General features: G+C 38.1%; 1 protein-coding gene across 2 annotated transcripts; it reads left to right on the forward strand.

The window, feature by feature from the left end:
- The first annotated feature begins 500 nt into the window (after window positions 1–500).
- On the forward strand, window positions 501–13,382 carry LOC121296081 (meteorin-like protein). Of its 2 annotated transcripts, none has more exons than XM_041221264.1 (4): window positions 501–817; window positions 5,332–5,717; window positions 10,928–10,987; window positions 12,443–13,382. In XM_041221264.1, exons 1-4 carry the CDS (start codon window positions 720–722, stop codon window positions 12,757–12,759), a joined length of 861 nt encoding a protein of 286 aa, XP_041077198.1. In that variant the 5' UTR covers window positions 501–719; the 3' UTR covers window positions 12,760–13,382. The 2 variants fall into 2 exon arrangements, with proteins under 2 accessions (XP_041077198.1, XP_041077197.1); XM_041221263.1 differs by having other exon boundaries at window positions 502–817; window positions 5,329–5,717.
- The last annotated feature ends 836 nt before the right edge of the window (window positions 13,383–14,218 follow it).

Consider the following 14,218-nt stretch of genomic DNA (forward strand, 5'->3'; position numbering starts at 1 on the left):
TTCTGTGTACAAACCAAACCAAGCCCATTTATTTATTTTTTTAAATTGTGTTTTGTTTCACAAATAGCACTTATGCAGACCTGGTGTTTTCAACGTGGAATTCTGAGTTATCAAAATGTTTAAATGTATACATGTTAAATATTTTAAAACTATTTGATCACGCCAACTTTAATACAGATTTAAAAAAAAAATAAGACTAGCTACCTATTTACTATTATATATATATATCTATATATATATATATTAGTAACGCATAAATCCTAATTAGCCGTGATTTATATAATATATAGTGAAAAGCACTTGTTAATGAAATAAACATTAATGAATCTCAGGTAAAAGCCTGCAAGCTATTTTGATAGTACTGTAGTACTATCGCACTCCCTCACGAAGGTCTGAGTCAGAGCTGAGGCGTGGTTTCGGACAAAAAAATTGTAACTCTCAGTTGGATAGCAAAGCCATGACGCGGAGTCAATCTCGAGTAAAACTTTCCTCACAACTCAGCGCCGCTTTATTTTGGCTGAATGCGATGCGGGGAATGGATTACTGCTAGAGCCACAGCCACGGGTCCGATCTGTTTGGGACGTACTTGTTCCTGCATTGAAACTATTTGCAAAATTTAAATTACAATGTAGCGGTGAATTTAAACAAAAATTGCATAATTGTTGCTCGGAGAATCCTAAATAGAAATTGGCGTTGAAAGTCAGCAAGTGGAAGATAACATGCTAACTCCGTTTCTAACAGATTTGATCGCAGTTTTGCTGCTGTGCCGAGTTGCGTCTTCGCAGTATTCCAGCGATCAGTGTAGTTGGAGAGGAAGGTAATTATGTTTTTTATAAAAAAAAATACTCATTTTGACACGCTGGTTTGCATTCGCTCTGGTTTAGAATAAACAAATCTACTTAGAATGATGGTGTGCTCAATTTTTTCTGCTGCGTATCAGTGGATCCTGACTGTGTAATGTAAAGTCTCAAAAGTTGTGTTTAATTAAAAACATTTTAGAAAAATTAGGTGTATAATTACCATCCTAATAAGTAGTTATAGAATAGATGACTACAGTTGTTTGTAATGTGTATATATATACAGTATTACAATGTATTTGTGTGTGTGTGTGTGTGTGTGTATATATATATATATATATATATATATATATATATATATATATATATATATATATATACACACACACATACTCGTTACTGTTTCCACTGTCTATAGTCAATTTCAAACCCTTTATAACATACTGATATTAACATTGTTTTAGAATCACCCCAATAGTTGTCAGTATGATTTAATTCAATTTCATATAGGCACTGTAAATAAATAAACATGGTAAAAGCAAACGCTGATAAGATTTTGTTTAAATGCTCTCAAGTGTCTAACTGTGATAACAAAGAAACGAGCAGCGTGCTGGAATTAAATATACCGGCAGTCTACTGTATGTTTTAAATAGATTCCTACCACGGCATATGGATGAGATTAGCAAATTGTCTGCGCATTAAAATACAATGCTAGACTGGGCGTTTGAAGTCGCCTGTCTTGATATCAGAAGGTGTGTAACCCAACACCCAAGTAACAGATTTTAGTGAATTGGACCGGAAGAGGTTCCTTTGCGCATCCCAATTCGCCGCCGCATTTAAACGCCACCTGCAAATCAACCGTCTTGTATCTGCTTGTTTATACATTCTTTGGAAATGGTTCGCTGCATAACAAATTACTTCTGAGTCTGTTAATTTGACCTGCAGTTTACTTTACAGCAGAACAGAAAATAGGAGGCACTTTTTTACACAGAGAATTGTGAGGGTCTGGAATCAACTCCCCAGTAATGTTGTTGAAGCTGACACCCTGGGATCCTTCAAGAAGCTGCTTGATGAGATTTTGGGATCAATAAGCTACTAACAACCAAACGAGCAAGATGGGCCGAATGGCCTCCTCTCGTTTGTAAACTTTCTTATGTCGTTTCTTTACATTAGCTTATAATATACAGTAGTTGAAGGCAGTGGTAATGCTGCCAGTGTGGCGTTTAAATCTCCTCACACTTTTGCAATGTTAAATTCAGTACAGTTACACTGCTTGTTGATTTAGGGTTTCTTTTAGATGTGTCGCTAAAAGAACGCAGAATAGCAATGCGTACTCTCGAACAAAAACTACCCCGTGACCCTGAAACGCTGCTGCTAAATTTCTGAAGTAGACATTCCGATTAACGCTCTGTATTCAAGCCATTGTGAAAGACTGACCGTCGAGTCATCATACTTTAATTTCCACCTCAAATATACTAGAAAGGGCAGCAGAAGCCTCTCCAGCACAGCGCCCGGCTTGTTGTAATCACCATCTAGCGGGGTGAAGGGGTAATTCAATTCCCATGCTTGCTTAATCAAGAACATATTCGCCTTGAAGGCATTTATTAATTTATTCGTTTGTTAAATGGGCGTGTCTTCTTGCGAAAGGAATTAGCACCTACCCAACCGTCACATCGGAGTAATTTGCAGTAGTTTGGTTTGACTTTAGATGCCATTAAAGTAAAAACAGCAGATGTACTTTGATTTGAAGTAATATATAAATATATATTTTTTCCATTAGCATCTTTACATGCGGGTTTCTGAAGTACTATACATAAATCATATGTTAAAGACCCAATTAAGAAACAAAACGATGTAAATGAATGGATCGGGTACATTGCAGTCAGTTAATGGTTGGAGCATTTAATGTGTGTCAGGTGTGTTGTTGTAAATGCCTGCTGGAGTTTGCTGTTTCGGTGATATTTTGAAAAATCTTGTTTTTTTGTGTACAACCGGAACACAAATAGCTTGGAAATTCAGCGTCAAAAGCTAAGTTAAATTAGATTCTTTCCTGTTTTGTTGATTTAGTAGTAGGGGAGACCGGTGTTGGTTGTCACAGTGCTCATAGCTATGAAACTAGATGGCGCAGACACTTAACTTAATGTTTGCTAACACTTAATGTTTGTTCTACTGTCTTGAAGTCAACTATCTTGTAATTTGAGGTCAATTGCATCTAACATAAAGGTTAGCATATATTTCTTTTTTTTTCTTCATACCCAAAGTAAAAAAAAAAATCATGTCATGTTAATATGTTAACTTAGTAGTACTGGAGTTTGTTTGAACTGGTGGCCATGTTAAATAGAACCACATACTGGCTATCTTTTGGTGTAAAAACAAAACCAGTAGGTTCTCCCAGTAGTACTGAGAGAATTAAATTATCATGTAAAGTCTGGTTGGGGCAGGTTGTCACATAGTTTTGGGGGTTGGTTGTCACATGTAAATCCTATAGGAAGAAGTTTTATATTTTTTCATTCTACTTTTTTACACCATAATGTGGGCTATGTCACCCTGTAGTGCTTATTTAAATTATTTACTGTTTGTCCTCTGGTTCTGTGGAGGCTGTGGTATTATTTTGTAGCATGGGCCAACATTTCAAATTATATATATATATGTCTGTATTTTTTATGTTAACATAAAAAGTAAAAATACAACTTTCTGTCATTGTGCACAGTAGAAACTTTGTTATTAAAAAAATAAAAAATAAAATAAACTAAAAATGTTGCATTATTGTCTGCTGTAAAAGCAAAAACATACCCTGTGACAACCAACCCCAGTATGGGGCAGGTTGTCACAGGTGACGGCACATTTTCAACTGTCTAAATATCATATTTGGAATAAAGTTATGCTGAAATAAAAAACATCAATTTGTACGTGAAGAGTTATTCTTCAATATAACGAGGAACTAAAGAGTAGAAAGTGTGATAAACAGCCCTGGTCTCCCCTACTGTATTTTAAATAAGCAAGCAATCTGTAAAGTAGGCCTACAGCCCGCATAATTCTAAAAACACCAACATCTACATTACAAAAACCAAAACAGTCCTGTTTAAATGTAATCCAAAGCGAACATTTGCTCCGAATTCAAATTAAATCTTTTCATTCAACCGGTTAGCATCCTGCCCGCAATTACATGCAAACGGAGGGGACGTTATTTTCAGAGTGGAGCAGAAGAGTTTCCATTGATATATTTGTCATTTCTTTGAAATCACGCTTTTTCTATAATCTTTATTTATTTGTTTTTAAGATTGTTATTATCAAATCAAGCAGCAAATAACATCGATGCAGTCATTAGCTGTCTGTTTTTTCATTTATATACTAGCACCACAGGTTCAGGGAACAGTTCATTGTCTATTTTTGAGTGTTTAAAACCTCTTGCAAAGAATATCAGGAGCATACGAATTTTACAAATGGTCTGATGTACTGACAATCAGGTTAAGGGGGAAAGGTTTCCTTTCTGTAAAAAAACAAAACAAAAAAAAAAACTTGAGGATGTAAACAAACTGGACTATCAACGATGAAGTAAACCAGTTAAATATATATTTTTATGACAGCAGAACTGACTGCCCTACTTACCTCTGTCAGGTTTCCAAAACAAAAAGTCTTGGCTCAAGCAAGCGTTGATCACATTTTGGTTAAAGGCGGCTTTACCAGAAATGTAATAACTGCTTGTCTCAAGGTTGTCTCGGCTGTATTCATGTTATGCAGTGTCATGCAATAAGTGGGAGAGGGTACCCGGTATGAGACATCAGCTTCATAAAGTCTTTTCTTTTCTTTTTTTAAACTGGCAAGTGCAATAAACTCCAAAGCTGCTTATTAACCTGAAGCTACAAAAGGAATCGGTTTAGGATTGGTAATGAAGTACTATTTCGGGAACTGAAGTGCATTTTAAAAGGGTGAATCAGCAGGGAACGTTGCTGTGCTGCATTATATGATAGCTGAGTTCAGTTCAATATAGTTGTCAGCAAGCATGTAGCAAACAGATTGTCTCTTGGCTGAAAATTACAACTCGTAACAGAACAGTATGTACTAGGTGTAACAGCTGTGGGGATGGTAATATAATAGTGTCTTACTTTGAGTAACCAGTCATTCTGGACTTTTTAAACTACCAGTTCTGCATTTTTGCAGATGTGTGTAACTTCAGGGTCTGAAAAGAAAAGAAAATGCAGAGGAATGCTTAACGCCACCTGTAGTGTCAACTAGGTGGTGCTTTTATTGTCTGTACACTGATGCAGGTAGACTACCTATATATATAATATATATATAATATATATATATATATATATATATATATATATATATATATATAAATTTCTGCCTTATATATTTAAAAGTAGGATTCTGCATTTAAAGTAGAATTCTGCAATAATGAGACTAAATTGTCTTTGTTATTTTAAAACCATAAGCTGCATGTGGGAGTCTGATATGTGTCTGGTACTTTCTTGATAATCCTCATGCTATACCTGTTTACTACCAATGTTTCTGTTATTTCTTTCAGTGGGCTGACACATGAATCGCACACAAGGGACGTGGAGCAAGTCTACCTCCGCTGCTCAGAAGGGAACTTGGAGTGGCTGTACCCAACGGGAGCCTTAATCGTCAACCTGAGACCCAACACCCTCACAGCGGCCTACAAGTACTTGACTGTGTGCATCAAGCCACTGAAGGACTCCAAAGGAGCTAATATTTATTTAGAAAAATCTGGGGACCTGAAGTTATTAATCCAGGAGCAGGACCATAGCCCTAACCAGGTTTATTGCTACGGGATAGATGAGGGCTCCCTGTTTATAGAGGCAACCCTACAGCAAGACATTAGCAGGAAGATTACTGCCTTCCAGTATGAACTAGTGAACCAGAGGCCTGGCTCTGATTTGCACACTCTTTCTGGTAAGTAGCTGATTTTACTAATGGTGTTCTTGAACACTTGTGCCTGACGTGGTGTGAAACAGGTTTCAATGGGTGAGTGGAAGATTGTGTTACTACAGCTGTCAACAAAGTACAGCGCACAGAAGGCCTTAACTGGGAGAAACAGGCAGCAAGGAATTCTATTTTAGTGCAGATGTATTGTAATGTAACTAGCAGATATTTTGTGTCATATGCGTATATTGTCGTTAAGCACTAATTTAAAAGTGTCTTTGTTTTGCTTTGCTTAAAGGACCGCTAGGGTTAAGTCTCCTTCCCTGGTTCCTGGATGTCCTTTAGTGCTTAGGTTAAACACACAAATGAAGAATGAAATCCACACAATTTAACAAGGTAACAAATTGAGACTGCCTTTCAGTGAAACAAAAGTGGTCCATGTTGTGTAGTTTTCTAGCTGTGAAGAGCTGCCTGCAAGCAAACAGAAACAAATCTCTTTTTGAATGAAGTCATGTGTCTAAGCTGAGCGACACCCTTTAAACAATGTCCAGAAGTTGGTAAAGAAGTTGCCAGGCGTAGCTCGGAGGCTACATATTGTTATAAATTACTTCTTTGCCCTGCTGGAAAAAAAAAAAAAAAAGCTGTTTGGGTGAAAAAATACTCCATTGCAATTTCAGGAGCGTACCTGTGTGTGTTTTGTTTTTTTGTGTTGGGTTGATGCAGAGGTTATTTTCAAAGCTGGAGAAAAAACATTATATGGATAAAGAATATTGACCAGTATTTCCACACACCCCAACTCCGAATTAAACCCCCCCTTTGTGAAGCTGTCACATAATTGTAGGTTTTCAAACCTTGTCTTCCATTTGACAATGTCTATAATACTCTTCAGCACCCTACTGTAATTTGACCACAGTTGTCCTTACAAAAACCTGGCCCTATGGCAGTAGATTGTATTTGTAGCGTACATCCCAGAATACAAATTACAACTTCTATAAACTGAAGTCTATGTGTCCCTTTTTACAAGTTCTGTAACTGCAGGCCTATTACCAGGTGGATGTAAAAGAGTGACAAGTGAGTATCTTTCTGAAAGTATAGGAAAGTCGCTCTTGTGGTAAGCAGTTTCAGTATACTGTTTTGGTACCCCACTGTATTTGTTTTGCCAAGGCAAACAAGGATAAAGGATTTAACTAGGCAAATGTATGCAGGCTTCCATTTTGAGGTACAGTATATCACCAAGAAATTGTGTTTTATCTTGATTGCTTTTTCAGATAGTGCTTCAAACCTATTAAATCCTAAGGGAAGTTACTAGTCAGATTTTTTTTTTTTTTTACTGATAAGAGACACGTTTGGAACATAGTGGAGCTGTGTTGAATATGTTTTTCTGGATAAACTCCAAGACTATGTCTTTGAAAAGCAACAGTTCAGTGAATGTGTCCTTCACAGTGGTAACTGAGTCGCACAGCAGTTTGTATTCAGTGTCTGTGTGTTCCATTCCCCTCTGACGTTGTCCCAGCTGTTGGTGTCAAGTGCCTGCCTGCCGAGGGGATCGAGGGAGACACAGGTGGCTCTTTTCAGATGCAGGTTTTGCCGCTTTGGAGGTTTTTATCGTTCTGTCTGATTTCCTAATTGTTTTCCATCTGGCTTGTATGAAACTTAATGCAATGCACATGCTTTGGAACTAATCCAAGGAATTATTCCTTTGGATAAGGATATATTTTGCAGAGCTTTGTAGGTCTTGTCTTGTACCTGTGTGCCACTTTGACTTGCGTTACTTAGATTACTACCACTCATTTTGCTGTGGCTTAATAAAATTAAACTAGAAAATGGACTTTAAGTACATTCAGTAAAGGTTTTTTTTTGTTTGTTTTGTTTTTTTGCTTTGTACCTAGAGGCCAAATACCTGGGTGCTAACTTACAAACTAACTATTGTGCACTATTTAAGGTCTGCTTTGTGACAGATAGCTTCAAAGACCAGGGCTTAATGCCATACTTGGACAAAGCAAAAGACCTCTTATTTTAAAAGCATAATAATTTTTGCTACAGCTGGTTTTTTAACTTTGTTCCTGTGTCAGGTCTCTCCTCTAGCAGAGGTGTTCTGAAATCATTCCTTCATTTGAAGTGGCCTGTAACTAGTGTCTCATTCCTTCCCTGTCTCTTGCCCAAATTGGTCCTAAACTTAGCTCCAGGCACACATCTGTGTGTCTAGGCCCCCTTTGATGTCCACATCTTTTGTTCTCCCCTTGCTCTTCTCAAACAGCCAAGGTGGAGATGGAGTAGTAATCGTAAAGAAACAGCAATTAAAAGAACAGAAGAGAGGTCTCGGGCACAATTTCATTTTTGAACTGAGCTAATCCTGAATGTGCTGATCTAGTTTTCATTTTTTTTTTGTTTTTGTTTTTTTTTATAAAGCATAAGGGGTGGCCCCAGCATCGGCTGTGAGCTGACCTTGTAGTCCTGCTGAGGGTAACTTCTTTGTGGGCAGACACTTTATTCCAGTAGAATTCCTCAGCTCTCTTTAGTTCTGCCCTGGGAGTTGGTTAATCCTTCTACAGTACTAACCCTTCCCAACTCTCCCTAGAAATTGCTTATCTTGCTAAATCTATGGGTCTTACTTTGGGGACAATTACTGGTTTGTTTGCGGAGGCAAAGTAGCAGTCTTGATTGTGAAACATAATAATTTCTCTGGTTGCTCCAGTTATGGGCATCAACTTCTGCTTTGAAAGGCTTTTGAAAGACAGAATCTCCTATTACTGATGTATTTCCCTCAATCCAAGTTGCCTTTTCTGACAACAGTTTTTATACTTGACTGAGGTGAGTTTGGCAACTCATCATCACAGTTTAGGCAAAGACGAACCAAAATGTTTCTTTTTTTTTTGTAACGGTAACCATTGAACCAAGTCATTTACAGTCAATTGCATTTTCAAAGGCAAATGCCATTTAATTACGAAAGGGTCCTTCCACAACAGTGTAAAAACGTTGCAGACAAAAAAATACCACGGAATGACACTACTTAATGGCAAACACATATTCCTGGGTTGCACTCAGATTTTTATATTAGCCCTTTGTAATGGTATATGTTGGCTAATTTTGTTTATCAAAGTGCCCCTTTGTGATTTGTACAACATGTAAGAGCCAACGGTAGTGCTGACTGACATTTCTCTATTTGCGGTGTTACATTTTATACCATAAATACTAATGGGCAAATGTATTTAACAGCAATTTAACAAACCAGTACATGAGTGTACCCAACTGGCCTCCTTCCATATAGTACCAGCTAACATCAGTTGAAATATAATGAGTGGAAAGCAGTGCTGCTTAATTCTTAATACCACTTTGCTGTAGGTGTGAATGGGGTAACAAAGTAAAGGAAGCTGCATAATATATGCATAGCTGGTAATAAGAGCTAGAAGTGACAGTACAGTTGTTAAGTGTCCTTTTCAGAGTATTATCAAGCCTGCTGTAAGGCAGCCCTTTGATCCATAAGTGTGAGGATCAGGGGAAGCTTGAGGTGCCTGAGTTATCTGAAAAATGGAAAGTTCTGCTTTTTAAAATACCATCCTTTGTGTTTTCTGAATAGGTTTTTTTTTCCAGTGCAGAAGATTGATTTGGCCTCCTGTTTTTATTTATTTTTTGGCACCCATTTTTCTGAGAGAACGGAAATCAATATTTTGGAACTAATAAAAACAGTTACAATAACAATTTTTTTTTTTTCTAGTTTTGGAACATTAGAACGATCCTTTCAGATGAAAGTGGCCCTTGCTTCAAAGTGGATGGTTTGCGCGTTGGTACTGTGACAAAGTTGTTGCTCACCAATTACTGCCTCCCTCCATTCTAACTGGGTTAAACTAAAGGGTGTGTGCATAAGGCCGCAGGATACTTGGAGCAATTGTGTGTCTTTCTCACTAAGCTGATTCTCCTAGTGCTAATTGAATTTGGCGTAGCAGGGATTTGGATGACTTGTGCATGGTAACTAAACACGTATAAAGACGTCCTTTTACTGACTGAAAGCATTTGTTTTTGAGTTGGGTACCGTGAAGGGTGATTCCTTGTCTCGAATGCCTGCTTCCTGTCACACTGTGACTGAAATGTGCCACATCCCCCAAATCACATAAAAAAAACCCATCCACAGAACTCAAGCAAGGAATAATGGAAACTGCCACACCGGCGCTGAATGAGAGTGTTGGAAAGGAGCTGGAATGAGATCACCACTTTGTCTGCCACTCTCCTGGAATGCTGGCATCAAGCAGTCCTCCCTCAACATCCTTATACAGTCTATAAACAGGCTGTGTGCTAACAAGTGTGGCCTATTGTGAGTGTCGTCGTCCTCTTGCTAGTAAAGCTGAGTTCAGAGGGCAAATCGCTCAAAGCAGCTGGAACACGACTGCTGCTGCTGTCCCACGAGGAATGATGTAATTGCATCGTAGTGTGAAGAGAGCAGAAGGGTTGAACGGGGCCAGCTTTCTGAACCACTGCTTGCTGTGCGCAGTCAGCTGCTTCAGGTTACCTCATGGTACTGCCAGCCTAGGTCTGTGGCAAGGAATTCGTGAATAGCCAGGCAGCAGACTCTGACAATGGTGGCTTTGTGAGGGGAACTGTCTGGGCCTTCCGCTACAGGGGGCCTTCCAGGAGACTAATGCCTGCAGGTTGCCACAGTCTAGTAGCCCTCAGTGCAGTAATAAATAAAACACACTGTAGACTGACAGGGCTATGGGGAGTGAAGCACAAGGACAGATTTGCTTGTGTTGGTGTATGAGAATCTTATGTAGCCAGTGCCTTGTTTGACGGTCTCAAATTCACCCTGAATTCACTGAGGGCCCACTCTGGATAAGCTGGCTGCTTGGACTCCTGTACCATACACTGACTAGCTAAGCAAAGACCTTTCCAATTTCGCAATATGAAAATATTTTAAAGAAAGTGCACCTTTGTTTGGTTATGTCAAAGCAAGCTGTAGTTTTGTCAAGTCAATAAACCCATAAACTGTACCCATGATGTATGTTGGTTTAAGTGAGAGTTAGAGGTGAAGACACTTTGGAACGAATTCCAACCTTCCTTTACATTTTATAAAATGCAGCTAAATTATTCATTGTTCCAAACTAAAGGATTAATGAATTATTTTCTAGTATGCATTACACACTTTTCTGGAATGGAAAGCGAAAAAAAGATCCTGTCAAAAGTCCAGTTTTCCTTTTGAAATGATTCAATAAAAATAATGATTTATTTTTTTTTGTTTCCCTCACCAGCTCCTTGTCGCCCATGCAGTGATACAGAGATTCTATTGGCTGTCTGCACTAGTGATTTTGGTAAGAGACTTTCTATATTTTATATGATATGGTTCCTGAAATATGCAAGAAAACATGATGCTGGACCCCTCAAGTTTTACCATTTCACTGCTGTAATTCATATACTGTTAAAAAACTGTGCTTTGCATCACCTCAGAACAAAGGGGCAGTGATTTAAAAAAAAAAAAAAAAAAAAAAGAAATGTAATTCCCATTTAAAACAAACATCAAAAATTCCACGAGAGTTGTGAAAAGGTGAACTGTGCTTCTTCATTAACTGAAAACCACAAATAAAACCATAGGTATTTTTTTTTTTAATTTAAAGAAAGTAATTTAGAAGGGTCTACAACTTTAAGAGTTTAAGCTGTCTAGTCTTAAACTCATTTCTAATATGGCCGTCCTGAAGTGTAGATAAATGTCTCGTGGCTCTTGTTGTTAAGATCAGGTTACCCATCCCACTCCAGTTTAGGTAGAAAGGCTAGTCAGCAGTAAACAGGAAATTTACCTGAGCCACTGTAAACAAGTCACACCAATTAAAGGGGGGGATGAAATGAATGGGGCAGACCTTCTGAGATCGTAATTAGTTCATTTTTCACCACCTAGGGAGAATGGGCTTAGCAACAGGGATAACAGGAACAGGAGTTCAAAGGTTTCCAGTGGCAAATGACATGCTATTTTTCCCTTGATGTCTTAAGTAGACAGCTAGCAAAAGGGACAGAGGGCCAGTTTTCAATAGGGTCTTCATATAAAGAGAAGGTTTAAGAATCATTACATTTGGGAAAACTCTGCTGCAAAGGCTTATTGAATTCTCAGAGCAATTTGTTTTTTTTTAAGTCAGCTATTTTTCAGTACAGTGGCTTTGGGTCTGTGGTTTTGTTTTTTGTTGTTGGCTTACAATAAAGAAAAAGCCACAAAACCACTGCAGTATGTACTAGTAGCAGTCTTGAGATTAGTGCAAATGTGAATCCATTGACAATTTGGATCCTTGGTGGGAAAAGTGTTTTTTGTCTCCTCCTTGTTGTTTCTGTATTGATGATTGAAAGTGCTGCAGTAGTAAGAACACAGCCCAGTTCGGCAGTGCTTCTTTTAGACTCCGGCAGACCTTTGAATCTGGTCTCAGACAGTTCACAGCCCTTGACATACTGTGTTATATTCATATGAGTGAACAACCACCACCAGAACCTGAAACACATACAGTACAGGGACATATACTTCTATTTTAAATAAGTTCTAGGCCTCAAAATGTATATGTATAAAATTCCCAACATGCCTTCAATAAAGAGATAGATGAGAAGCCATGTGTTTTTATAATTTGTATGGAAGCTCAGGAATTTGTAATAACTGACATGCTTGGAGTCCTTGAGTATTTATTTTTTTATAGATTTAAAAAGTAAATGTAGGTAAATATGACGGATGATTTATTTATTTATTTATTTATTTATTTATTTATTTTGACAATTAATTTTTTTCCTTTTAGTGGCAAGAGGCACCATCAGAGGTGTGACGCACGACTCTGAGCTGCAGGAGTCGACGATAGGGGTGTCTGTGAGCAAGCTGTACAGACAGAAGAGCAAAATCTTCCGTGCCACAGGGAAGAGCCGGCGCTGGCTGGGTCAGATCAGGACGCCACTGGAGTGTGGGGTGAACCCTGGAAATGGGGACTTCCTCTTCATGGGGAGCATGCACTTTGGGGAGGCCAGACTGGGCTGCGCCCCTCGTTTCAAAGACTTCCAAAGAATATACAAAGAGGCGAAGGACAAAGGACAAAACCCTTGTGAAATCGATACGGACTGAAGAAGCAAGCAGCGTCGCGTTGGAAGCTGTGTGGCGCTTTGGCTGAACTGAACTGGTTTCTGATTGGGCGTTACTGGAAGAACTGGGCTGGGCTGAAGAAACGAATCTGGTGGAAGGACAGAGCTTGCTGAGAGCTGGAGAAAAACTGATGAACAAAATGGCTGCTCCTTACACATTGCATAGCACACTGTTACACTTATCAAGAAATGGCGGTACTAGCGCTTAAATGTTGCTAAGCAACAGGTTTGGACTGTTTTTAAAGCCAACTAAGTTTTAAAACATGGACCTATTTAAACTCTAATGTCTTGAGACTTTAAAAAAAAAATTTAATGATGGATTTGTGAGGTCTTAATGAAATACGAATGTAGCATTTGCTTGTGTAAATTGAGGTTAATGTGAAAGAACATTATAGGAGAAGTCCCATGTGCTTTGTAAAAAGCTTGATGTACAGTTTGAAGTTGTTTCTTATGACAGAAATGTATGAAGCTTAACTTGTTTTTGTTGTGTTGTGTTTTTTTTTAAGGAGTCTGCAATTTCAACCTGTAATTTTTCTTCAGGCTGGTGAATTGTAAAGAAGGGTTTTTCCAGAGAAATAAAGCTCCCTGGGTTGCACCCATCCATTTTCTGTGCTTCTATTTTTGTTTGTATGGTTCAGATTGCTTTTGGCTATACACTCTGAATTTCCAAAATATTTAACCTTTGGTACTGTGCGATTATGGGAACCGTCTGTATGTGGGTGCACTGGCTTAATATGTTAATCCTCTTTTGCCTTGTTTTTAAAAACTCTTTCTGAACAGAGCTGTGGTTTAATGTCTACCTTATAAACTATAAGCTTATAAACTATTTTCAAATAAAAATACAGACTTTTTTTCTGTTGAATTCTGCATAGTTTCAAAATATATTACTGACTTTCTTATTGCCTCAAATACAAAGCAGTACATGTGGTTAAATACAAATTATTCAATATGTTTTGAATTGCCTCTAGCTCTCAATGGAGGGTAACACATAGACTCCCCCTACCAACATGAACCTGTGTGATTAAGTTTTGGAGACTAACCACATTCTTATCATGAGTGAAACTCCCTGCAGGGTTGTGGCATCAAACTACAATGCATTCAACCACCACATCTGAGCTACTGTAATAAAATTATTGAAGAGATTCGGTTATGATCAGATATATCTAACAATGTATTCTTAGATCACTGGCCTAGTTACATTCAGTGGCGTATGTGGCTCCCATGTGACGAGGCTTTGATAGCAGTGTTATTAATTATGTTTACATTGAAACTGAATTCAATCCTATTGTGGCCTTTATCATAACACATACTCCATTATAAAGCACTGCTCCCTCTAACAGCGTTGTCATGTGGGTGGAATGTATTAACACAATCTATAACATGTATTCACTGTGTGTCAAAAACAATTTCATCTTGGAGAGAGTGGGCAATTTTTTTTTTTT

The sequence above is a fragment of the Polyodon spathula genome, chromosome 21 (genome assembly GCF_017654505.1).
Source record: "Polyodon spathula isolate WHYD16114869_AA chromosome 21, ASM1765450v1, whole genome shotgun sequence".
NCBI lineage: Eukaryota > Metazoa > Chordata > Actinopteri > Acipenseriformes > Polyodontidae > Polyodon > Polyodon spathula.